Genomic DNA, 26,644 nt, shown 5'->3' on the forward strand with positions numbered 1-26,644 from the left:
TGGAGGGGATCAGCCTAGGTACCAACCGTCAGCCTAGGTATGAACCACCAGCCATACAAGCAAGGAAGCACCAGCAAAGCCCCACAGAGAGGAGCTGGCACGGTAAGAAGTCTTACATCCCTGGTTGCCCACGGACAAGCCTGTCTTTGATCTCTTGACCAAGGGAAATGCTGACCAGTGGCACTGGGACGATCTGGTCCTTCGTGGTCTGCGTGAGCACCATGATGGCTGGGTACAAAGCCAAGGTAGTGCAGCCCCTGCCTCCTCTGCAGTGGAGAGACCGATCAAAGGGCCTGATGGCTGCGGGAGGCATACCACTTTGTCCCAGCCTTTCCTGCCCATCTCTTGAATCAGCTTCTAGGTCAGGTGTCACCTTGCCAGCCCCACATTGGGTACCTCCCCATCACATCACCTGCCGTCTCCCTGCCCTGATTAAGGGACGTGCAAAAATGAACCGGGGGGCGATGGGACGATGCAGGACGTCCCCTTCCCCGTGAAGAAATCCCTTGGGAGATAGCCGCCCGACGGCGGCTGCCGGGCGCGGGTATCGAACCGGCGGCCCCCTGTCCCGGCACGCCCAAAGGCGCCTCTACCCTCGACGGCCGCAGCGGCAGCCAATCAGCGCCGGGAGGGGGTGCAGCACGCGGAGGCCCGCCTCGGCCGGCGCCCACTGAGCATGCTCGGTGACGCGGCTGGGCACGCCCACTTCCGCGCGCGGGCGAGCTGGGAGGGGGGGCGGGGCGGGGCGGGGGGAAAGGAGGTGGTGACCGATCGCGGAAGTGGCGGCTGGTACGGGCCGGGCTGTGAGGACTGGGGTGGATGGTCCCCGCCGCCCCGCGGTAAGTCTCACTGCCGAAGCGGGGGGGGGGGGGGGCGGAACTGGGGCCACCCGGTGTTCCGCGCACCCTCAGTTGCCTATCTCCCTTCCCCCCCCCTTCAGTCGGAGTCACAATGAACGGGCCCGCCTGGAGCTCGGGGGAGAGCGGGGCGACACCGGGTTTCCCCTCAGCGGCGGTGGCCGTTGTCTTGGACGGTGGCCCCCGTGCCCGGGCCTGCCTCGGCCCGGAGCCTCCCGGGACGACTCCGGGAAGCTCCGGGCCGAGGCAGGCCCGTTCAAGTGGCATCTCGCCCTACTAGGCCTCAAAGATGGACCTGGACAAGGACCAGACGTGGACCTGTTGGAGTAGGTCCAGAGGAGGGCCACGAGGATGATCAGAGGGCTGTGAGGACAGGCTGAGGGAGCAGGGGTTGTTCAGCCTGGAGAAGAGAAGGCTCCAGGGAGACCTTTTAGTGGCCTGTCGGTATGCAGAGGGGGCCTGTGAGAAAGGTGGAGAGAGACTTTTTACCGAGGCCTGCAGTGACAGGAGAAGGGGCAAGGGTTTTAAACTGAAAGAGGGTAGGTTGGACATAAGGAAGACCTTTTTTACATTGAGGGCGGTGAGACCCTGGCATAGGTTGCCTAGAGAAGTTGTGGATGCCCCATCCCTGGGAGTGTGTAAGGCCAGGCTGGATGGGGCTTTGAGCGACCTGCTCTAGTGGGAGGTGTCCCTGCCCATGGCAGGGGGGTTGAAATTCGGTGATCTTTAAGGTCCCTTCCAACTCTAACCATTCTCTTATTTTGCGATCTCGTGAGAGTTTAGATCTAATGAGGCGGTCGCCACCATCGCTTGGATCAGATATGTTAACATATACCTTTCTAAAGAAAATATTTTTTAATTTTGTTTTGTTCTGAAAGCCTTGAAAAAGCTGCATGTTTTTATGCTGTTAATGACTCAGGGGTGAATGGGGAGGGAGCTTGTATAGGTCATGACCAGGAGTGCTTCTTTCCTCACGAAGTGCAAATGGAGAGCGCAGTGAGTGTGGGGTAACTGGTGTATAATTTCCTTCTTTCTCCTTACTTCAACAGATCAAATCCTTCACTATAGTGGGGGGAAGAGGAGAGCAGGGCAGGAGCTAGGGCAGCAGGTTGTGGCAGTGCGCTGGAAGTCAGGGGACTTGGGTTCTTTTCCTCGCTCCCCCGCAGATATGTCGAGTGACGTTCAGTGCCTTAGTTTCCTTCTGTGTAAAATGTGTGTATTTACATGCCAGGATGCTTTCAGAATTGGTTCTGGAAAAGAAATACTTAGGCAAATTGGTAGCATTTCAATAAGGTTTATTTAGAAGTAGCACAGTTCCTGTGTGCTCGCCAACAATATTCTCACCCATCTTACTTTCTGTTTCGTTTCCTGGTTTCGTCCATTTTGTCACTGTTGTAAAAAAAAAAAAAAAACCCAACCATCCAACCCTGCTCGTAGGAAATGGCACAGGTATCAGAGAAGCAGCCAGAGGTGCGTGACTGTTTCTTTCTCTCAGCTACTTCTCCTCTGTCTTCTGTTTTGCAACTTCGTTTGCTCTGTCATTACTGAAAGGCTTTCAGCTCTTATAGATTGTTTCGGTCACTGTAAGTTCCCACTGTATGCTTCTGTGGCAGTGAAAGTGAAAGCTGGCTGTGAAGAGCTGCAGAAGGACTTTGTGACAGCGAGTGATTTGACTATAAAATAGCAGGTGAAAATCCAACATTGATAAGTGGAAAATGATGCATGTGTCAGAGCAACAATCGTAATGCTGATACCCCCATACTATCTGATACCACTTAGGAAAGAGATCTGTGGGACTACAATGCATAATTCTATGAAAGTGTCAGCTCCATGCTTAGAAGCAGTCTAAAATGTGGTTGGAATTATAAGAATCATTAAGAAAAGAAGAGGAAAAAATACAGAATTATGAATTAGTGTTCTAAAGGTGTGCTGGTTTAGCCTGGGATAGAGTAGACTTTCTTACTGGTGGCTGGTATGGTGCTGTGTTTTGGATTTGGGATGGGAATACTTTTGATAGTGCACTGGTGGTTTTGGTTGTTGCTAAGCTCTCAAGGCCTTTTCTGCTCCTCACACCACCTCACGAGTAGGCTGGGGGTGCACAAGAACTTGGGAAGGGACACAGCTGGGACAGCTGACCAGAGGAATATTCCATACCATATGATATCATGCACAGCAATAAAAGCTGGGGGAAGAAGGAAGAGAGGGATGTTCGGTGTTACAGCGTTTGTTTTCCCAAGTAACCATTACGTGTGATGGGGCCCTGCTTTCCTGGAGATGGCTGAACTTCTGCCTGCCGACGGGAAGCAGTGAATGAATTCCTTGATTTGCTTTGCTTACATGCACAGCTGTTGGTTTACTTACTAAACTTTCTTTATCTCAACCCATGAGTTTTCTCACTTTTATTCTTCTGATGCTCTCCCCCATTCCACCAAGAGGGGAGTGAGCGGGCAGCTGTGTAGTCCTGGTTGCCGGTTAGGGTTAAACCATGACAAAGTGGTAGCCCACCCTTTTGAAGGGCATTTGCTCCTCTTGGAATGTGGCAGAAGTAGAGAAGAGATTAAGAAGTGACAGGGACAATCAGAGATGTGGAGCAGCTTCTGTACAAGGAACAACTAAATATTTTCAGATTCTCCAACTTGAAAAACAGACAGTAGGAGGAAGAATAACAGATCTATGCTGTCACGAGTGGAGCGGAGTAAGGAGCAACGATTTCTTGCCTTTTTAGACAGATCTTGGGGTGTCAAATGGAATCCATGAGCAGCAAGCTTAACACCTGCAAAAGCAAGGAGTTGCTTAGGTGAAATGTAATCAAACCGTGGAACTGCAACCATGCCCTTAGACTCTCCCTTTTTGCTTGAGAGCAACGAGCTGCATCCATTGCCCCATTTAGCTCCATGTCTTCTCTGTGGCAGGAGTCTGTAGCAGAAGGCTAGAGGAGAACACAGGACTGAACTCTGCTAAACAGGGCAGTGGGTGCAGGCTGGTGGCTTCTGCAGTGGAGAATGGGCAAGAGCTGTCCTTCCACTACTTCAGGGTTCCTGCAAAGGCACTGGAGCAACCCTAAGGCTGACGTTGACCAAGTGTCCTCTGTCTTCCTGCAGCACCAGGCTTTTTCCTGAGCCTGTGAGAACACCAGGGACTGTAGTCTCCACCTTTAGCCTCTTCCTCACGAAATTGCCAGAGCCCTTGGAGCTGGATCCTCTGACTGGGCCTGAGCAGGGCCTATGTATCTGCATCGATTCCAGGTATTAGCTTGCCTGAGTTTTTTTATTTCCTGAGTTCTAGACCATTCAAACTCTAGCTTCTTCTGCTTTTTAATTTCTTTGTCTTTGTTTTCTATTGTATTTCTAATATTTCTATTTCTATTTGTTTTTATCATATTTATTTAATGCTTAAGTTCTGGAACTGATGTGATGGTCACTGTATAGATGGATGATACTGGAAATCAGTCCCTACCCTACCTTGTTCACAAGAGCTAGGATGGGGGGGAAAACCCCAGATGTGTGTGGAGGTGAAGTGACTTGCTGTGATTAAGTAAATTCTCAGTGGCAGAGCCGGGGCCGGGGGGGGGGACGGGGACATCCCCTTCTACTCTGGTGTTCTTCTCACTTGAGACTACTCCCTCCACTTTATGGAAGGGAGATGGGAACTCATGAAAACAGAGGTTGGGTTTTGAAAGCCACAGAAAGGTGTGCAAGATTTGCTAGACATAGATTTCCTGCCTGTTTTGTATTTGGACGTTACTGCCTCTTTCTCACTAGAATTTCACTTCAAATATTCTTATTTCTTGAAAGTAAAATCAGACTTTTCCTACCTGTATCCTACAGGAGTTTGTGCTGTCAGAGGTGACATCTCCAGCAAAGGGCAGTTTGGAGCATCATACCTAGTAGGAGTGCAAAACTGTTGAAGATTTCTGCAGCGGACTTGCACAAAAAACACGGACAAAGTAAAACTTTTGCTACTGACGTGTGGCGTCATGCTCTGCTTTCCTGTGTTCATCCTGGTTACTGTATGATAGTTGCATCAGTTGCTTTGTGTTTTGTCCCAGTTTTTCTGCTCCAGGTGCTTTCCAGATAATGGCGAAGATGGTGAGAAGAACGTGTGCGTTTTGTCCAGATAGGGAGGCTGGTTCTGTAATGTATATTGCCGAAGAGCAAGATATTGCAGCTCATCAGGATTGTCTGGTGAGTGACTTTTAGTTGGTCGGTATCTAAGAGGAAGGGAGAAAAGGGACTAGAGGGGAAGTTTCCGCTGCTTGTCTGGTTTTGACTCTACAGTAGTATCTGAATTAAAAGGTTGGTTACCCAAACGAGCAAGCTTATATTAGATTGAAAAGCTATGAAGAGCAAGAGGGCTTGGCTAGAATTTTGGAGAGGGGGAAGGCACGGTTGCACAGCTGGACATGATGATTTGTGGTCTTTTCATGCATGTCTGTTCCTGATCAATATTTCTAGACGCACATACAGTCCAGCAGTAGGAATTGGTCTTCTTGAGACACTAAATTGAATGAGGCTTCTCAGACCACAGAAAGTTGTGTACTTAATTAAACATTTGCAGGAAAATATTCACATCACTTGATATATCAAGGTAAAAAATTTCCCAGTCTGTGCCTTACATAAAAAAATGAATAAAAATATCAGACGTTGATTATATAAAAATATCTGTGAAGCTCTAAGCGTGCTGTAATCCTAGAATGTGTTTACTTTTCTTACTGTCGAAATGCTTTCCCTGTATTCTGGGATCTTAGTGGAGCTGGGGTATTGGTGTATGTTGGAATCAATTACAGATGCCATATTCTCCCTTCAGTGACGGTCCCTTAGTGCAGGAGGTGCATCTGCTGCTAGAACAGCTTTCTGGCTTTCACTGTTGCAGCCTTCTTATTCTTACAGGTTTTATGTTTGCATCTTTTGTTTTTCTAGTATGTTGGGTTTTTTTTAGCAGAATGGTTTAGAAACATCTGATGTCTATTTTACAGTGTTACTTGGATGTTTTGTTTGAAACGGGGATTTTGTTAGAGTTATTAGCTGTCACCTCCTGAGCAGACAGACTGTGCCTGCCAGTTGACATAAGGGTAGCTCACTTGTGTTTGGAATTAGCTATATATAATGATTAGAAAGAAGTTGCTGAGAACTTCCCCTTCCTCACTTACTGGCATGGCTCAGCACTCCTGTGGGAATGAAAGTGGCCTGAGTTTGCACCTATACATTTTTTTGTGGGTTTTCACCCAGGCTTTATACAATGTTCCTGTGTTTCCCATGCAGTCAACTGTTGTCAGCATTGGACTGTATGGAAATTTTATGACAGATAAATGTTGCATCCCTCTGTAAGGCTGAGTAATTGGGCAGGTAGCAAGATGTTCAAGGTGTGGAGGTCTGTCAGCCGAAGAGCCTCTCCTCCTTACTCTGGGCAGGCTGGACTGCCAGACTTTCTTCGTTCACACTTCTTACTAAATTCACTTCATCACCTTGTTATCTTTTCTTAGTTGACCTTCAGGTCATATGAAGTCTCCTCTATAGACAGTGGAGTTTCTTCTGACTGGGAAAATGTTTAAACACAGCTCCTTGTTCAATGTAGGTGAAACCTCTTAAAACGCAGATTAAAATCAGCCTTCTTAGGTAGTGCAAGAAGAAAAGATGTACCCTTCCTCTCTTTTCTGCACTGGTGACTAAGTCCCTCTATTAATTCTTAATATTGTCTCTTTGGTCTTCAGTTATTTTCCTCAGGGTTTGTGGAATCTGAAGACTATAACCCAGAAAATCTGGATATAAGGTTTGATGTGGCATCAGTGTTGAAAGAACTCAAGAGAGGAAAGCGACTGGTAAGGAGTTTCTTTCTGAATCTGCACTTAGTCCTATCTCGTACTTAGTCCTTCTCGTGAAGGTTGTCTGGCCTGTTTCATGCTTGAAAAAAAGGCAGAAAAATACTTGGTCCTTCTCTTCTACTAAGATTAGGGAAATTACAGATTTAGAGTTAGAAACATTGATCTGATACTATATTTGGTGAAATTTAATTCATTTTGTAGTAAAATGTGTTGGTTTTTCTGGCCTTTCCCCTTCACTCCCCTAAGAGAAAAGACTAAGTCCTTAGTCTAAGTTTCCTAAGAGACTTTGGTAAATGACTAAGCCGGTACCTGAAACAAAATTATGCAATCTAAGTTTCCTAAGAGACTTTGGTAAACAACTAAGCCAGTACCTGAAACAAAATTATGCAATCCATAAGTGTAAAAGGAAGTACCTTCTAGTTTTAGCAGAAGGAAGATTGCTTATATTTGTCCTCCGCTTTGTCCTCATTCATTACGTTCTGGGTGGAACTCTTTTCATTACAAAGCCTAGAAAACATTAATACAAGCACTAGTACCAATAGGTATCGAAATAACTTTGGCAAGATTTAGAGGAGGGGGGGAAGTTGCCCAGTGCCCTCACATGGCTCTTCACATCACTTTGCAAATTCACTAGTATGAAATAGAGGTAAAATAGCAAAAAGGTAGCTGAAATAATGACCGGGGTAGGAGTTTGCAGGAGTTAACTTTCTCGATGAATCAGAGGCGACTCACAACAAAAGATTTGATTTTCCCACAGAGGATAGTGTTTGCCTTGCGTGGCAGGATTTTCAGTAGCTGTCTGTAATGCTGGCCTGCTAAACCTTGTCCTGTTCTAGGTGTGCAACTTCTGTCGCAAGAAGGGAGCCACTGTGGGATGCGAGGAAAGAGCCTGTCGCAGAAGTTACCACTACTTCTGTGCACTCTGCGACGATGCAGCAATAGAAACGGATGAAGTAAATGGAGTCTACCGGTATTTAACCAAATATTTTCTAAATAATTACTGTCAAGGTTTTGGTCTTAAAATTTAGACTTAAAATTTGTGTAGTCTTAAAAGTTTTCTTTAAACAGGAAATTTGTTCTCCTCTCTTTAAAGTGATGCTTGTTCCTCTGTTCACAAGCAACAGGGGAAATGTTTTATAGGAAAACATCACAGCAGTAGGAAGGAATCCATTCAGTATCTGAGCTGCAACGCACCTGAAAGATCAGGCCAAAACTGAGGAAGTCAGTCCTTACTGGCTATCTAGCTAGTCTTCAAGGACCAAGATTTTTATTAATGCGACTCAAATTTTCAATTTCTGTTGGTTCAGAAGCTTCAGTAAATGTGGTCTGAGCGCTGAACAGGCTATAGCACTTCTGGATCTGTTCACCTTAGGCAAATTCTGGTAATTTTCCCTCCATGTGCAAGCAGAGAACTCTGTGCTCCTACCAAAGACCTTCTTATATTTCAAGTACCTTGCTAGAATTAACACAATTGAACAGACTTAAAGTAAATTTTCTGTCCTGATCATGCTAGTCCTGGTGTCCACTGCCCTTGGGCTGCATTGCTGTTAGATGGAACAAGTTGTTTGGAGGGTGCAGATAAAGGGGTTGAGAAATTGGGACTTGAGGGACCTTTTGGAGTGCTGAAGTTATAGTAAAGTCTGAGGTGCATAAAACCCCCCGATAACCATTTCTCTGTAAAGCCAGAGAGATCGCAGGCCATGTTGGTCTTAGATTAACCTGTTCGACCACCTAATCACTACTTGTTTCAGGAAGAGGTGGAGTACTGCAGTCCTTAGTAGTAGTGGAAGATGGGTCCTTTTGTGTCAAAACACTTTCAACTCCTGGCCGCTTCAGTAGGGCTCTCAGTCCAGAGTAAATACATCTTTCTGCAAGGCTGTAAGCCCAGCAGATGATATGTTTCGTTTATGCTTATGAAGTCTTCAGAATTCTGCAAAGCTCATGAAAGAGCGTAACTGGGAATATGGAAACTTCCCATGATCACAGAATAAATGGCTCTCATCGTGTAGCTTTAAGAAAGGATACCTAGGGCTGAAGACACCGGAATGTCTCAAGATGTCGAAAACCGAACGGGACTGATAACAGTCTAGATACAAACTGATAAAAGAAGTGGTTGAATATATAGTTTGATTTGGTGGCTTTCTGAGCTGGTGACCTTGGAGGTTTGGAAGAGGGACCCTTAAAAATGCCTTGTATGAAGTCACTGTGTGAGACTAGTTGCTTGTCCTGTATAGAAATGTAGAAAACTAGGCTATAGCAACCTTTGTCGAAGAGATGAAAAACGGCTGAACTAGAGAAAGATGGTGAGGCAGGTTGCAGGGGTTTGAACTCAAAAACTTTTGCACAGTATCAGTGGCGTAAATAAAGCACAAAATTTGTAGCTAGCCTGAAATTATTGGAGAAATGGTGAACAACACTTGAAAAACAGTGGACATGGATTGACAGCCCCCTGCACTTTTTCATGGTGAAATATAACCTTCTGAAAAACATGTCAAAAGAGAGAATTCCTTCAAGAGAGGGAGAGCTGGTGTTTTTAAATTCTGAGTTGCCGTCATTGTGATGATGAGCAGCGATTATCAAAATAAATAGAACAAAAAAAAGAGAAGGCCTACAGTGCTATGGAAGTGGCTAGGAAGAGTAGAGGTGGGGAAATAAGTCTTAATTTTTACTGCCATCTTGCAAAAATGATAGTAGGGAAGTGCTCCCACATAAAGTGGACTGAGTAGTAAAAGGTATTATCTGTTCTTCGTAAGATGATCTTGTACTTAAGAAGGTTGTTTTTAAGTGGGAAAGAGTAGAATTAAAGGGAGGAGAGGAAAAAACCAACCTCCAAAGGGTAATATTAGAAATTCAGGCATGTAAATAAGGTGCTTCCAGTAGTTAGCTTTCTGATTGAATTGTTAGGCATGCATAAATCTGTGAGGGTTTGTGCATCAGAATTAACTTAATGCAAAAAAAGCTGGCATGTCAAGGAAACAGACTGCATTTCTAAGGTCAGTGCTTCCATTTTGGTAAACTAACAGAATGACAATAATTAGAAAACATCCTAGTAAATGCAGTTCCCTTTAAAAATTGCTTCCAAACACCTGAGCATCATTAGCTTTGGCAAATAGATTTGTAATGAAAAGATCAGCTAAACCACATTGTTGACAAGACAATTTTGCTTAAAAAGTGATTTGGGATCCTTTGGTAAGAAAGGCATATTATAGAAGCTGGTTCACGTTCTCTGCACATTATTGTATCCAGAAGATAAGGGATATTTCCAGCTGTATTTATTGCCTTTTACCTCTTCCAAAGAATTCATATTGCTTTCGTAGAACTAGAGAAAATATTCCCATCTCACATATTATTCAAGTCTTTAAGGCACTTAATGGATTAAACAGCTATTAGCTACTGGGTCTCAAACGGGGTGCCCTGCTTCCTCGGGATTTGGGGACCACCTCATCACCACTGGGCAGTGGAAAGGGAGGGGCACAGAGATCTCCAAGCAAGTCACTGGTGCTGTGCATGGTGGCACAGTGCCATGTGGCTGTGCCAGCACATCATGCAGGGCTGATAGGTTCAAACTGAGTGGTGAGCAGGTACATCTAAAGAGGTTGGGCCTGGCCTGAGTGGTACAGGGCAAGAGGGCAGAACAGCAGTAGCTACAACCACGCATTATTAGTGCCATGGTGTTTCACGGTGACAGCATGAATCTCGTTGTATTAGGTGTTTCAGTAAGAGTACCCTCTGCCACAGTGTTTGATTGCCACGCTGGATAAAATGCATCTGACTCAGGATTTGAACGGAGGGCAAGTCCAAACAGAGTCGAGTAATGGAAGTGATAATTCAAAGCTTCAGTGTTCAGAATCCGCTGAGGCTCTCTGAAAGTACAAATACAAGCTTGTGCATGCATGTGACTTTACAGCAGGTGCTTTCCTAGGTGGGTAATGTTGAACAAAAATTCTGATAATTTTTTCAAAACGTCTGTCAGTTTATGTTCAATGAAAAGAGGGGAAAATATCTGTTAAAATCAGTCAGCATAACTCTGTTTACGTATTTATTAATACTTTTTCTCTTTTTCTTAAAATTGAACTTAAATTTTAGAGTGTTCTGCCCAAAACATGACCCAGGCAATAGGACCAATCAGTATGGTGAGTTTCTTTAATGGCTTCATTGATTTCATTTCTTTTAAAAGTTTGCATCCTACAGCCAATAGCTCATTTGAACAGAATAAATGTTACTCCACCGTTATAATTGAGTGGTGGATTTCTAGTCTTGCAGGAGTGGTTTGGTTGAGATCCATGCGTATGCACAAAAATCAAGAAGGTTTTCTGAAGTAGGAAATGTTTTTGTGTGAGCTTCCCCAAATCTCCCTCAAAACTTACTTAAAACACTGTGGACCTGATCCTTCATGGAATGATTCTGAGTCAGTGTGGGCAAGTACACCCGAGCAGCTTGTAAAATCCATGTGAGATATGACAGCCACGCTAACGAGTGATGCACAAGCTTGCACTTGGTTAGCAGAGGGAGCTGTTACAGGAGTGGTCACCTTGGGGTTTTTGTCTGTAGTTACGTTAAAACATTAACATTTGCATCTTCTGTTGTCACTGCAGTAGTTTTTTTTAATAGGGCTTTTCATTCTGAAGGATCCCAAAGAGCTTTTTAAGTGTAACAAGAAGGGTTTTACAACCCCTGTTTAAGAATTGCTTCCTCTGCTACAGAAATGCGGCTTAATTTGGCAGTCCTGGTCCTTGCTGATTCAGAGGGAGTCAGGAGTCTCACTGATTTAACCAACCAACCCTGTGACTTTGTTAACCTAATGCATACAATCCTGCTCAAAACAGAGTGGGTCCTGGACTGGCCTTCACTTTGAAGTTAAGCTCAATCAAACTCTGAGCACTAATGCTAAGAGTGGTGTGCTGCCACTGAAGACTAAGGAATTTTGGCTAATTTTCTTGACAAAGTCTGGCTCCACCCTGATGGCACTCAAGCAGCGGGGTAGGTGATTGTCATTTAAATTCTTAGTCATAGGGTCTGGGGCTTCTCAGCCAGACATACAGTCTGTTTAACACCTGATATTGCTGTGGTTCTGACAAAATGCAAAATTCTTCTTTCACTTAGTAGTTTTGCTTTTTTACTTATCCATAGTTTTAAGGCCTGACATTCCTTCCCTTTTTAAAATTAATTTGATTTCTGTGGTCTAATTGGTCTATCCAGTGTCCCAGGTGGCCTCCTGCCCAAGTACTAGACAGTGCCAGGATTGCTTCATTTCCAGTATGAGGTGAGATTAAGGCATTAGCCCCAGTCTTGTAGACCATCCCCTTCATAAGGGTGGCTTAAATCTTATGATATTGAAGGTCTTGGTGTCTTCAAGTGGTGCATGTACAATGTATGGCCTATTTCCTTAGAAGAGACTTTTCTCCTAGAGAAGATCTTCCAGAGGCGCTTAATTTGGAGACCCTCTTTTTATGAGGGGTAAATAGATTCTGCTGGCAGTGTCTGCCCTGTCTCCTGAATGAACTTCTCCCACCTCTGTCTGAGGGAGTAGCTGAACGCCAGGAGGTGGGGAGCAGCTGTGAGAGTTGGGTAAATGACACTTGGTTCCCCAAGCCTAGTGTCTCTTGCCTCTGAGCAGCTCTCAGATGTGTGGGTGGTGTTCTGAATAGCCAGGAGTATCTGCTGGTGAGTTGGCTGAAGTAGTAGGTACTCTGTCTGGCCCGTTCCTGGCCCATCTGGCCAGGCAGGGGACACCTGTGCTGAGTGTGTTTGTGGGTCCACACAGGGTGGGGAGTGAGACAAGCTGGGATGGAAGTGCTGTGGCTCCACAGTAGAGTTTTGACTTTTAGGATCCAACCCAGGTGAAGTAGCTCAGACGTACCTCTGCGCTGGGCTGTGTGGGAGCAGGAGTTAGTACAAAAGGGCTGCCTCTCCAGGCTTGTTTTCCCTGGTAGCTTGGAGAAAATGGGGTCAAGGAACATCTCCTTGTTCTTGGTCCAGACAACATTCCTGTGCTGAAATGTCAGGGCCCTGCTCTATGATTGGAAGGGGACAGAATGCCTTAGGAGCCAAGAGGTCTCCTTGCAGCTCTGTACAGCAGGGATGGGAGGGCACTTTGGACTTGGAAACAGGCTCCAACTTCAGCTTAACTGGAAATGTTGGATGTACCCAGAATAAAGGCTGACAAATGTAAAAGAGTGGAGAACACTGTGGGGAGAAGGAAGAGTTGGACTGCGGTGTTCTTGTTTTGTAAGGCATCAAGTTTTATAAGTTTCTATCAAGAAGAGCTGAGAAAATGCTACCACAGATTAAAGATGTCCCACTAGACAGCAAGCAACACTTTGTGCCTATACCAACATCTCCTAGACTGCTCCAAATTAGACCACCCAAAATAAAGTGAGAGGCTATGACTTCCTTTCAGGCCATGAAAAATGCAAATGTACAGCACCATAGTCAAAGACGAGTACCCAAAACCCAAACTTGTTTCAACAGCCTTCCTGTACCAACAGTATCTCCTCGTTCCTCTTAACAGCATGATTTCTAATAGGAAAAAACTTACTAAGTGCTGCCCAAAGGATATAGAGTTAAATGGGAAGGGGGCATATAACCCCACTGTGTTGAAGACCCTCAGGTTTTGGTGGACAGCTGAACTCTTCTCTAGCTTTCTCTGCTTCTGCCATGTCTTCTTTGGCGGAGTTACCTTTCTCTCCTTGTGATGCTGTAGCTGTTTTCACCAGCTGCCAGTTAGGATGATGGAGAGGATGATGGGTGGTGGTGCATGTTGATAGAAAGGCCAGAATGAAAGCAGGTGATTTTGCGGAGATCTCATACCACATCACTAAAAACACTTTGTAGCGTAAATAATATTAAACTTACAAGTCACATTGCTTCTGGAGGCTTTCTAGGAGGTCATTATGTTGATGAAAAACCTAATGCCATTTGTATGTCTTTGGGACGCCTAAATTCTTTATGTAGTCTTAGTTTTGAGGGTGTATTAACATAAACAAGAATTGACTGAAAAAAACCCATTCATCTTTCATAAATTTGCCCAAAGTTTTTACCACTTAAAGGTAGTGCTGCTGCTGGGAAGAATAAGTTAACTCACCCTCAATCAAAAATCTTATGTTAAAAACTGGGATTTGCTTTATACTGAGTTTAAAAGGCAAAGTGATATCTTAATGCTACAGTGATTTGCACTTCTTCCTAAGGGTTCAGGCTTAGTAATTTTTCTTACTTGGAAATAACGTGAATTCCACTGAAATGTCAGGCATTTGGGGAAGCTGAAACATACTCTTGCCTTGCCACCCAAGTGCCTCACTTTTGTAGCTTTTGGGGAAAAGGGAGAATTTGCTGTGAAATCGTCAGCCTGAGGATGACACCATTGTTACTTTGTTGTTTCTTGATTCCTAGATTCAACTAATAAGAGGAGAAGACAAGCACTGAAACCTTCCACCATCACGGAACAAATGGTAATTCTGACTCTAAGTAGTTCTAAAACAGGAGCCCACATCTGCTACAGCAAAGGACTTCTTTAGTGGAGTATTTTGACAGTGTATTCAGAAAGAGAATTCCTCACAGAAGCAATAACTTTTCCTCTATGGCTGCCTTGTTTTGATCTTGTCGTTCTGTCAAAACAAAGCTGTTTGCATTTGGAGCTGCTTCAGGCAGAGCCAATATTGCCCTCAGGTAACGTGGTACAAATATGATTAGGAACCTCTGAATGAGGCTGACTCGGTGGCTGTGATCTTGACATGACCAGAAGGAGCTTCCCGTTGGGGGCTCCTTGTCTTTCAAAGTACTACAGCCCTCAAATTTGCTTAGGGCTTGACACAGTTTCCATGAAAAACTGCTTTTGATGAGTCACTTGGCCTTTTAACCTAGCATTTACTGGTTTGTGAGCCTGTGCTTGTGGTAAATGTGGCAGATTTTCACTGCAGATCAGGCAACCCAAGGGCTCGGGAGCTATCAAGCAGAGCATCCCTCTGGCTGCTCCCTCTGGGAGTTGTTTCAAAGGCTGTTGTTAGAAAACCTGTAAATACAGCTTGTTCCACAGTGGTTCTCTCAGCTCCATGGAAGGATGCATGGGAGCTCCCATTGACTGTTGGGGGGTCAAGATTTCTCCTTTCTAGAGGAATTAGCATCCAGCTTTCCTTGGGAAAAACTTCTGCCTTTCCCAGGTCTTGAGATTAAAGGGAGGTCATGTGAGGGGACATGGAAAATCTTTGCAGCTTTTAGGTAGCGCTCTCATAAGGGTAGATTATTTGTCTCCAAGAATTTCTCAGCTGCGAATGCACTTACGTTCCTGGTGTTGTAACTGAGATTCATTTGACCTGTTACGCACAGTAATGGGCTGTTTCTGCTGCTCCCCAGTGCCAGCGATATCAGAAATCAATACAAACACTGCAAGTAAGAAGCTGAGGATTTACCACTGTGGGATAAATTATTCACCAGTGGAGTTTTGTGGCAGAGCTTAAGAATTATTTGTAGTACTGTGGTATGATGTGGAACAGCAGAGAATGACTGCGTCCTGTCCAAAGGAAAAGAAAAATATTCCCCCCTCTCCTCTCAAATCCTTTCTAGTATTACACCGGGTCTAGGGAAATGAACGTCATTTGCACTGGGAGTTAGCAGTAGGCGCTTGTTAAAATCTGTGCTATTTGCAAATGCAGTAATTAAGGACGCCTATAAATAGTTAAAGGGAGGGTGTCAAGGGGATGGGGCCAGACTTTTTTCAGTGGTGCCCAGTGACAGGACAAGAGGAAACAGGCACAAACTTGAACGTAGGAAGTTCCATCTAAACCTGAGGAGGAACTTCTTCTCTTTGAGGGTGGCAGAGCACTGGAACAGGCTGCCCAGAGAGGTGGTTGGAGGCTCTATCTCTGGAGACATTCAAAACCCACGTGGACACATTACTGTGCAACCTGCTCTAGGTGGACCTGCTCTGGTTGAGGGGGTTGGACTAGATGATCTCCAGAGGTCCCTCCCAACTCCATATCATTCTGTGATTCTATGAGGGTGGTGTCCCAGGTGTTGGGCTTTTCTTAAAGAGCTTTTGCTTTGAAGCACTTTTTGCTTCCGTTTTTAAAAACGGAATGTCTGGAGAGGAATGTCATTAGCTGTGCAGGGAGGCCAACTGTATTCACAGAAATATGGGCTGCTTTTTATCTTTCTGCTAATATAGAGGAAATTCTGATATAGAGGAAATTCTGCTAATATAATTCTCTTAAGAATGAAAACAAAGCAGTTAGCGTCAGTATGAAGTAAAAATATGTTGTTTTGATTTCTTACAGAGCACAGAAGAGTCAGCAGAAGAAAACAGTTTGCGAATACTGAAAAGGAAAAACAACAGGCATAAAGGTGCGACTCAGTTTATAGAACAACTAGGAGATAACTGTGGTCTGTTACGTTGAAGTTCCGAGCTTGGAGATGGTTGATAGCAGCGGTGCTGCAAATGTATCCTTATTATTCTCCTGAGATGCGCGACTCCATGCTCTGGCAAGGGAGCGGAAGCCTGATTTGCAGAATGACTGGGCAGGTTTTAATAACTGTGCAGCAAATAAATCTCTGTGCTTGCCCCCCCCCGTCAATACAGTTAAATTTAGAAGGGAATCAGCCCTCCTTCCCTCCTTCACCTCAGTCTCCCTGCGCTGAGCCCCTCTGGGAGGAGAGGGGTGCAGTTCTGGCAGGCGAGGCTCTGGAATGGGTTAGCAGAGGAGATGCTGTGAGGAGGGGACGTTGAGCAGTGACCCAGTGGTGGGAGAGGAGTTCAGCTCACTGTGGACAGGAGCTGTAGCTCACTGGGTAGGAATGGGGCTTGCTAAACGCTGCTACAGTTAATGCTGCCACCGCGGGCTTATCTTGCCTTCGGAACCCTAGGTGTACATAAGGTGCTTAACACAATATAGTATCTTACTGCATAAATACGGTATGACAACAGGGAAATCAACCACTGGGCCCATCCTTCAGTTCTGCGGTTTTCGGGTTATCCCAGAAGTCCTGCTGCAATCGCTTGCCAGGATTATGTTGTCACTTGGAAGTTTGGAAGGTGTTAGTGGGGATTACACACCTTCCTGTGGCGATGCTTGGTACACAGGCACGGTGTTGTGACAGTAGGTGGCTGCCTAATGTGTTTTCTGAATTTTTACTACCACTATAAAGGACAGGGAAACTATAAAGAATCCTAGAATACTTGTAGGACATCTAGTGTAAGTGAAACAACTTTATCACAAATGTCTCCAGTAAAAAAAACATTTATTTTAATGGAGACTGGCAGACTTGTGCCAGCTGCCTGATAGCTCTTTCCTTTTGAACAGCCCATTGAATTGATCTCACTGAAACCTGTCACTGGCCTGCTGCTCTGAGATGAAGAAAAAATGGGTAGTTATTTCCCTAGCAATCCAAATCTGACAGAATAGGCATATGAAGTAGGCTGTAATAAACAACTTTAATGCCTGGATCACTCGGAGTAAAAGTAGGCTTAAATCTTTCACCAAATCCAGTAGTGATTCACTTCTTGCACTATTTTCTGTCCTTTAAGCCTGTTCAATCCATGGTGTGGTCCTGAGGAGTGAAAGAATAAAACAGCAAGAGAAATCGCTTGCTTTCCTATACTAAGGGGTATCAGGAGAATTTAGGAATGGTGCATTTGGGGTTGTGGAGATATTTGCTTGCGATTAAAGAAGACAAATCATAGAGTCATCTGGGCCGGAAGGGACCTTCAAAGGTCATCTAGTCCGACCCCCCCTGCAGATCTAGAGCTTAGGTAATTTTATACTCGGCGCAGTGCTTACGTTATCCTGACCATGGGCTGAGAGGGTAGCTGGAGGAGCCAGAGATTTGCCTTAGTATTTGTTACTCGAAAGGAGACTTAAACCAAAGTTTTAGTTTGTGAAATGAGCTGTGGTGAGCATCACTTCTGTGTAAGAGCGTGTGGTTTTGTGTTTTACCAGTCCGAATAGATTTTCTTAGAAAATGCAAGCAAGCTGGGCTTCTGGATGACATATTTGAAGAAATGCTGGACACGCTCCACCTGGCGCAGGAGAAACTGATGGATGACAACACTTCAGAAACGGGTATGGAGCCCCACGGGGGACTCCGCTTTTAGCAGAAATGCTGATTTGAATGCCTGGCACTCGGCCCTGAGTCACCTTCCTGAAGATACTTCTGCAGTGCTAAATAACTGGGTCCTGCCTTATGTCTGGACCTGCACAGCAGGTGGAGAGTGAGGTTTTTTTGGTATCCCTGTGTCGGCAGAGGGGAAGAGCTGCCAACTCAGCAGGCTCTAGTAAAGCCTCCTAACTTTGAATTTTTGAAGCCAGCTTTTACTTGTTGGCATAAGCATAAGTAGGTTCAGCCTGAGCTCTTCTCCCAGGCACTGGAGAGTGGTCCTGAAGAGAACCAGGTGGTTTTATTTGGATCATAAGTCTGTGTTGTTCTTACTGCTTCACAGAGCAACCAGCTCTGTTAATACCAGCACTCTCTTTTGAGGGGAAAAATCCCTGAGTATGTACATTTTAAGTCTTTGGATGATCAGTTAGAACTTTATTGACAACTGTTAGTGTGTGTTTGGGGGTTTCACCGGTTTAAGTATCAGTTTGTATGAAGCATTTTGTTCTTGGAGGATTCCACTTAGTGTTGCTTTGCCCACAACACAGTGAAAAAAAGAAAATATCAAACCTTCCTCTCCTGTTGTCCTCCTCGCTTTACAAAGTTGTGAGTAATACCTTTGGATAAAATAATTACTGTTTTGTGCCACTTCTGATGTAGGGCTCTGCATTAGTGTAAGGGTTCTGTAAACCTTTACGCAGTAATACTAAATCAAATTATCTCCTTCCCCAGAGTATGAAGAGACAGTGATTTCACTCTTTGACTGTGGACTGTTTGAAAATATACTGACAAATATTCATTCAGGTATGTAAAAAAAAGCCTGTCAGAGCAGTAGCAGTTGGTGTGGTTTTTTGGCATTGAGGTTGTTCTTCTGAGCGTTTTGATAAAACGACCATTTAAAATGAAAATTCCAAGGAACTTTTCTCTCAACATTATATGAATAATTGAATAAAAGCCATTGCTACCTGAATCTTTAGAAATACAGTATTGGCTGTACGACCTGATGGGGGAGGCAAATGACAGTCCCACAGCTTTAAAAGACCAAAGGTCTCCCAGGGTGCACTCGCGTCCTGTTGCTGCAGGTTATTTCCCTTCCTTCTCCACAGCCTCCCTTCAGCAGCTTTCCTGGGTTACAGATCTGCTCCTTTCTAGTGAATGCTCATCAGACCGGCTGTTGTGTGTCAGTTAAGAGCATTAAAGGCTGCGACCAGAACTTACCTGCACCCGAGGGCAATTGTAATGTGCTTTGAAAAACAAGCTGAGAATGCTCAGAGTGAAATGAAAACAGGGGCAGGAGCGGTGTTTGTGACCACCGATGGTGGAAGGAAAATCTGGGGCTTGGACTCCAGTCTCAGCTATTGCACGCATCAAGGTTAAAACTGGTTTTCAGGTAGGCAAGTCCCTTGCTCCCATTTCCCTCTCTAACAGCAGCTTTGTTCTAACTTCTGCTTTAATTTATCCCTGTGAAAAGGGAAAGTTTTAATTAGCTAACTCTGAGGTTCAGTGTGTGAAGGTGATTTCCAGCCATCAAGGTTGGAGTACTGTGTCCATTTCTGGGCTCCCCAGTTCAAGAAGGACAGGGAACCGCTGGAGAGAGGGTACAGCAAAGGGCTACAAAGATGATTAGGCGACTGGAACATCTCTCTTATGAGGAGAGGCTGAGGGACTTGGGTCTTTTTAGTCTGGAGAAGAGAAGACTGAGGGGGGATCTGATCAACACCTATAAATACTTTAAAGGGTGGGTGTCAAGAGGATGGGACCAGTCTTTTTTCTGTGGTGCCCAGTGACAGGACAAGAGGTAATGGGCACAAACTTGAACATAAGAAGTTCCATCTAAACATGAGGAGGAACTTCTCTACTTTGAGGGTGGCAGAGCACTGGAACAGGCTGCTCAGAGAGGTGGTGGAGTCTCTGTCTCTGGAGACATTCAAAACCCACCTGGACACATTCCTGTGCAACCTGCTCTAGGTGGACCTGCTCTGGTTGAGGGGGTTGGACTAGATGATCTCCAGAGGTCCCTCCCAGCCCCATATCATTCTGTGATTCTGCGAATGCAGTTGTCCAAACCATCTGTTCTTAGGTTTAATTCTTCTGTTGTTGTTGCTGGCTAAAATCCATTAGGCTTGTAAATTTGCTGTAAGTGTGTAATTCAGAGATGTTATGTTTAAAGATTTAAAATGCATCATTATTGGAGGAGTCCCCTTACAAATGGATTCTGAAAAGGAAACTGTTAAAGCTCATGTGCCAAATAACATTGGGTTAGTAATGAAACTAATAATTTTTACGTTTGCTGTGACAGTTTAAATTAAATCTGTAACGTAGCTAGTTTTGAGATTATAGTATAGAGATGAAAAAGGACGTAACTCTACTGCTTTGTGTTTTCTTGACACTCTTGATACTTCAGCTCGTCTCTCCCCTACAAGATTCACTCCATCTCTTTATGAAGAGACCACGCGCACAGGGTGTCAGGCGAACGACTTTGCTTCAGAAAGGCAGAGGTTTTGTTGTAGGTTAAACTAAGCGTTGGTGCATATATAACATTATGTTTTTAAATTAATACTAGTTGCATGTGAATAAGAGCTTTTATCCCTTTCTTTCTCTTAATAGGAACAGAGGAGAAAATCCAGGAACTTCTGGAAAGCAGAAAAAGACTGGATAGCAAGATTGAGCTGCTGCAGGACTTAAAAGAAGTGGTCCTTCCTACCCCAGAGAACGCCGCTAGTACATCTAGTACAGTGTCTGACTAACCCCTGAGTCTGTCTGTGATGGTGTCAATATTTAGGATTTTCTAATGATAGAAACCATAGAGCACGTCTGGGTCAGTGTCTGAGTAATTCCCTCCCTTCCCCGCAAGATAGGGACACAAGCAGGAACTGTGTGTTTTACTCGTTTTTATACCTCACTGTTGCAATAATTTTAAGTTGTCCCTCTCTTTAAATTTTACCGTGGATCTATGAGGGTTATACACCAAATTTAGCCTTTTTTAAAGCTCAACAAAACCCTCCGATGAAGACTACTTTTTTTTTTTTTTTTTTTTCCTCAAAACCAAGGGAGCGTGAACTGCCACAGAACACTCGTTAAAGTCACTTTAACTGTGGGAGCCCTCTCCTGTGTGCGGTAGCTGCTTCGCGGTCTGCATCTGGACAGTGATGTTGTAAGGATCACGTTGCTGCTTTGGCTTTCCAAAGAAGATAAATTAGCAGAACTTGCACTCAAACAAACCTTCTGAATTATAAACAGGAGTTTGGGGGTGATTTTTTTTTTTTCTTTTTTTTTTTAACTCAATGATTCTTGGTTAACCGCTTAATGTGTAACTAACTCCTTCTGCTGTAAGGGCAGTGGAGAAACAGTGTTTGCGGGCAGACCGGAAATGGTTGGGCGCCATACTCTATAGACAATTCCTACAGTGTAAAATGGATCAAACAATGAACTGTATCTTCCTTTCTCCACTGAGAAAGGATACCACTTCCACGTGTTTTGTCTTAAAAAAAAAATAAATTGTTTGAATACAGAAAAGCATTGTTTAGCTACAAAAGGGTAAGTTAAGGAAATAATAAAATGTTTTTCAGAAAGCTGGGTGTTGAGTCGTGCTCGCTAGCCCCACCTTTGCATGGGATGTGACTGAGGAGGGGGGATGCTGTCACACCGTTGTTTAACTGTCCTGCTTTGGCAGGGGAGTTGGGCTAGATCTTTTTGGTCCCTTCCAACTCTAAAAAGTCAGTGAAATTCAGTGAAACTACACCTTGTTCTCTATGAGGGTGGAGATCAATAAGCACAGAATAACAACTTTCAAAACATAAGCTTTTGTGGTAGAACCATTAGCTGTGCTAATATTTTTACTTACACAGTGTCCCGGTTTGAAGTAAAACCGAACCAATTTTCTGTTCTGTAACTTTACATCCTAGCTAGGCCTCCTCTAACTCTCTCAAATCAACGCCATATTGTGGAGAAAACTGCTCGTTCTCAGAATGCTAAGACCGATGTTTGTGCTCCATGCCAAGGAACGGTATGCAGGGAGGCCCTTGCTTATACTTATTGCTATAACAACCAAGTTCAGCCAATTTCGTTATTTGCCCCCTTAGAGGGTTGGAAAAGGGGAAAAACGTAGAGGGGTCACATCGGTGGGGAGGAGTGGACAGGACAGGTGACCCAAACCTGACCAACTGGGCTATTCCATCCCATCTGCCCCATGCTCAGTATAAAAGCTGAGGGATCAAAGGGTCAGCCCCCTTCCTGCGATGGCCGACGTCCAGAGAGGACTCTGTCTGTTCATCTGCCTTTGATCCTGATCCGTGTGTTCCTGACTCCAGAGCTGGAATCCAGTTCCCATTCGTTGCTGAGTCCAGTCTGGGACTTCCCCAGTGCCTGCCGGTGATGTGACTGTCATACTGGGAGCTTAATACGGTTTTGTATATATTGTATCTATTTCATTATTTTCTTCTTTTTTATTTTAATATTAATTCATCATTAAAGTAGTCTAGTTCATTCTAAACTTCTGAATCTCCTTATCTCTTTCTCCTCCTCTCTCCTCTTTTGGGGTGGGGGGGAGAAAGGGGGGGGAAGGGCCATCTGTCAGTCTGGTTTTGGTAAATTAGGCCGAAACCACGACACACAGTTCGGACCTGGTGGCTGTCCAGGACTAGAAAAACAACCCCGTTCGCTGCCTGAGCCAAGGACTCAAGCGCTGCTCTGCCTAGAAAACGCTCACCTAAAACAACAAGTGTATTAACATGGAGCATGGATTGATCCTTTATTCAGGAACAAAGAAAGATGTAAATCCACCTGCCTGAAAAGACAAACACTCACGTGAGCTCTTTTTTTTCCCTATAGGAACAATCTGAATTACCGACAGCAGCTTAGAGGACAAATCCTGTACTCTTCTAATCCACCCCTCGCCCAGCTCAACCTTTAGCCTGGTGTTTGCAGTCCAAAACATGTTGTTGTTTATTAGAAACATTTATGACACATTTGGAAGCATTTTGTTGGACTGAACTCCCAGCATCATAGAATCATCTGGGCTGGAAGGGACCTTCAAAGGTCATCTAGTCTGACCCCCCCCCGCAGTCAGCAGGGACACCCCCAGCTAGACCAGGTTGCCCAGGGCCTCGTCGAGCCTTACCTTGAATGTCTCCAGGGAAGGGTCCTCAACCACCTCCCTTGGCAACCTATTCCAGTGCTCCACCACCCTCATGGTAAAGAACTTATTCCTAATGTCTAATCTAAATCTGCTTTTTTCCAGTTTAAAGCCATTACCCCTTGTTCTGTCATTGCCGGCCTTTGTAAACAGACTGTCTCCAGCCTTCCTGTAGGCCCCCCTCAGGTACTGGAAGGCCGCTATGAGGTCTCCCCGGAGCCTCCTCTTCTCCAGGCTGAACAACCCCAGCTCCCTCAGCCTGTCCTCGTGCTCATGCTACAGAAGGTCCTTGGCCTCTATCAACAGTACAAAATTCTGTTCTGTAACAGAAGCCCCCAAAAATGAGACCATGTAGTTAATGTAGTTAACCAAAACTGGTGCTTTCAACGACCAAAACTCTGTGGTTCCAGTTTCTCTGCTCTACGCTGTATTTGGTGGGGCTGTAACACCTTAAAAGCACACAATACGAATAGTAGATGTGTATGCCTGTGCATACCTGCTGTGAGGTTACAGTCACATATGGACATATTAATGAAAAAAATAATCAGAGCCATAGAGTGTAATCACCAAGGTCTGTATTAGTGCCTACAAATGAATTTGCTGGTTTCCGAAATCGAGATCACAGGTATTTGTCAAGCAGAGTGAAATCAGTAGGATTCAGTAACACAGTCGGGGGGGGGAGGTGGGTTGGGTTTGGACATTGTGTTTTGGGGTGTAGTTTTTTAGTGTTTTTTTGAAAGCAGCCTGTATGCTGCATGTAACAAAAAGCTTGCAATTTTCTTCAAAGTCCAAAGAAATTTGCTACCGAACAGGTACAAAAAAAAGTAAATTTTATTACACGTCGTTTAAATTTACACAACACTTACATACAAAGCCCCCGCTTCCAGGACAGCGTATCCCTTCCCCTCTGGTGGTGGAGTGTGCAAATACGCTAATGTGACTTTATCTTTTTAAATAGTGCATAGCCCAAGGCCCGTTAAGCTCTCCTGCAGGGCAGGGGACCGGACACCAGGCTCTCCCTGACACCCTGTCTGACCCGGTCCTCTATGCAGTAAATAACCAAGCACACCTCGCCATCCAATCTTGTCCAACCACGGTCGCATTTGCCGTGGAACTTCGTTGACTCCCTGTTTTATATCAATAAAGTATATTGTTGCTTCTCTCTTACCAGTGAACTGCCAAGACTCCATCCAGGACAAGTTGGTGTAGTTGGCGTGATGGCAAGTAGTAGTAGTGATGATTATTTACAGAGGAAAACGGAGTGAAGAGTCCCAACTTCTCAGAAGCATGGGCTCGTGTCACTTGGCGTAGCTGGGAAGCTCCGAGTGAGCTCTACAGCCATCCCAAAAGCCACTTGCATACGAGCCACGCACAAACCGTCCACTACGTTCGATTTCGCGATGTTAAACCCATTGATTACAGGAGCCCCAGCAATTCTTAAAGCACCCCATCCAGTTGCAAAATGGGATGAGGTCAAGACAGACACACAACATGATGAGAGACTAGGTGACAACGCTCAAAACCATAGAATCATGGAATCGTCTAGGTTGGAAGGGACCTTTAAGATCATCTAGTCCGACCATCAACCTAACTCTGACAAAAGCAAAAAAACTATAAACCACGTCACTAAGCACTATGTCAACCCGTCTTCTAAATCCCTCCAGGGATGGTGCCTCAACTACTTCCCTGGGCAGCCCACTCCAATGCTTAATAACCCTTTCACTGTAGAAATTTTTCCTAATATCCAGTCTGAACCTCCCCTGGAGCAACTTGAGGCCATTTCCTTTTGTCCTGTCGCCTGTGACTTGGGAGAAGAGACCAACCCCCACCTCTCTACAGCCTCCTTTCAGGCAGCTGTAGAGAGCGAGAAGGTCTCCCCTCAGCCTCCCCTTTTCTCCAGGCTGAACAACCCCAGCTCCCTCAGCTGCTCCTCATAAGACTTATTTTCCAGACCCCTCACCAGCTCCATTGCCCTTCTAATGCCTGGAAGCAGCTCCCTACATGGACAGAATTCACGCACATCCTTGCTCATGATAGTTCTGAAACGGGCAGGGACCTCCGGAGGGAGGAACTGCACGGCATGAAGCCAAAACCAACCTGAATAATGTCCGGAAGGCAACTGGGCCTGCCTGTCGGGAAAATGGAGGCTTAGCAATGGATAAGCGACGATGGCCCATACGTCTTAACGGGAAGTTTTTACGGGAGCACAAATTTCAATATTAACACAAGAAGATGCCGAGAAGCTGGACGTGTGGTCCGGCTGGCAAAGAGTTAAGATTACCCGGTGTGAATGGAGCAAGTATCGCGGCACCAAACTGCCAGGGTCAGTTTACGGCTCCCTGGCGAGAAGCGCACGTGGACTAATCGCTTAGCAATTAAAGATCATCATGAAAATCTTTTAGGTTTCGATAATTTAAACGGACGAACCCGGCGCCTGCCGAATGGCAGCGTGTGGTCCTTCAGCTCCAACACCGACCCCAGCCCCGGCAGAAATTCCCACCGGGGTTATAAACATTCCCCACGATTGCTCACGCCGCGCCTGCTGAACTTTTACAGTCTCACTCCCCCAAGAGGTGAAACTGTACCAGTGATGTCAAAAAGAACTAAAAATCCACAAAACCGAGCCACCCTGGCAGCCTGCTCTGAAACCACGGCAACGGGAATAGGAAGTGCCCTAAAACAAAAAGCCCATAAACATAAATAATCCAGTTTTGAAGCCAGCCGTTGTTCCAACTGGAACCCCAACAGAACAGAGGGTTAACCAGTAACTCAGCGGTAGCTGACAGGATGAAGGTACGACCTCTAGTCACCTTAGATAATTTTAATCCTAAAAATCACACCTCTAGGAGGAGTTTTCATAAGTAAACGTAAGACCACCTTAGTATCATGAGCCAGACAGAAACTGGGACATGCACAAACGAGTTTTTGTTATACAATTACAAGTGACCAATCAGCTATTTTAATGTGATATTTTCCTTGTTACCTTTTTGTATAAAAGGCCCTCTTTGTTTCCTAAGAGACGTGCTGCCTGCGTTCCATCCCTAACACCCGATTCTGCAGAACTGAAGTAAATCTCTCGACTCCGTGTGTTGATTGGCTCTTGCACACCGGGTGAAAACCCCTTATTTTTAGGGACAACAGCAATAGACACGATATTCCGATTGGAGGAACTTCACCTGAGAAGGTGGGGAGGCGGCAGCAGCAGTATGGCAAGCAATAAATAAAGCAGAAAACGAAATCCCACCCGGAAAACGTCAGGGACCAAGGAAAGAAGTAAAATTTTTTAGGTACTTGGTGGACAGCAGGCAGATGTGGGCCAGTGCCACGCAGTGGCTCTGTCAACAGGAGGCCTTGAATTGGGAAGTAAAACAGATCCCCAGTTTGAAGAAACAAAGACTGGCAATTATTACTAGATATAGCCAGGAAAACACCTTTCAAAATGGGATGGGTAAAAGCTCATGCTAAGGACAACCAACCAGCCACAAAGTAGAACCAAAAGGTAGATGAGCTAACTAAAATTAGGAAAATCACAGAATCTTCATGGTTGGAAAGAACCTCTGAGAGCACAGAGTCCAACCACACACACAAAAAAGACCCCCACAATCTCGGGCACTAGAGCATGCCCTAAGTGCCATGTCTACACGTTTCTTAAATACCTCCAGGGATGGTGACTCCGCCACCTCCCTGGGCAGGCTGTTCCAGTGCCTGACCACCCTCTCAGTAAAGTAATTCTTCCTAATATCTAAT

At 45.0% G+C, this 26,644-nt stretch overlaps 1 protein-coding gene across 2 annotated transcripts; it reads left to right on the forward strand.

Moving 5' to 3' along the window:
• The first annotated feature begins 747 nt into the window (after positions 1–747).
• Positions 748–21,332, forward strand: PHF11 (PHD finger protein 11). Of its 2 annotated transcripts, XM_074163360.1 has the most exons (12): positions 748–839; positions 3,959–4,102; positions 4,685–4,803; positions 4,906–5,041; positions 6,568–6,675; positions 7,515–7,648; positions 10,765–10,811; positions 14,068–14,126; positions 15,948–16,014; positions 17,607–17,729; positions 18,496–18,567; positions 20,371–21,332. In XM_074163360.1, the coding sequence occupies exons 4-12, from the start codon at positions 4,934–4,936 to the stop codon at positions 20,508–20,510; spliced, it is 858 nt and encodes a 285-aa protein (XP_074019461.1). In that variant the 5' UTR covers positions 748–839; positions 3,959–4,102; positions 4,685–4,803; positions 4,906–4,933; the 3' UTR covers positions 20,511–21,332. The 2 variants fall into 2 exon arrangements, with proteins under 2 accessions (XP_074019461.1, XP_074019374.1); XM_074163273.1 differs by lacking the exons at positions 3,959–4,102; positions 4,685–4,803 and having other exon boundaries at positions 820–839.
• The last annotated feature ends 5,312 nt before the right edge of the window (positions 21,333–26,644 follow it).

This window comes from Numenius arquata, chromosome 1 (assembly GCF_964106895.1).
Source record: "Numenius arquata chromosome 1, bNumArq3.hap1.1, whole genome shotgun sequence".
Taxonomy (NCBI): domain Eukaryota; kingdom Metazoa; phylum Chordata; class Aves; order Charadriiformes; family Scolopacidae; genus Numenius; species Numenius arquata.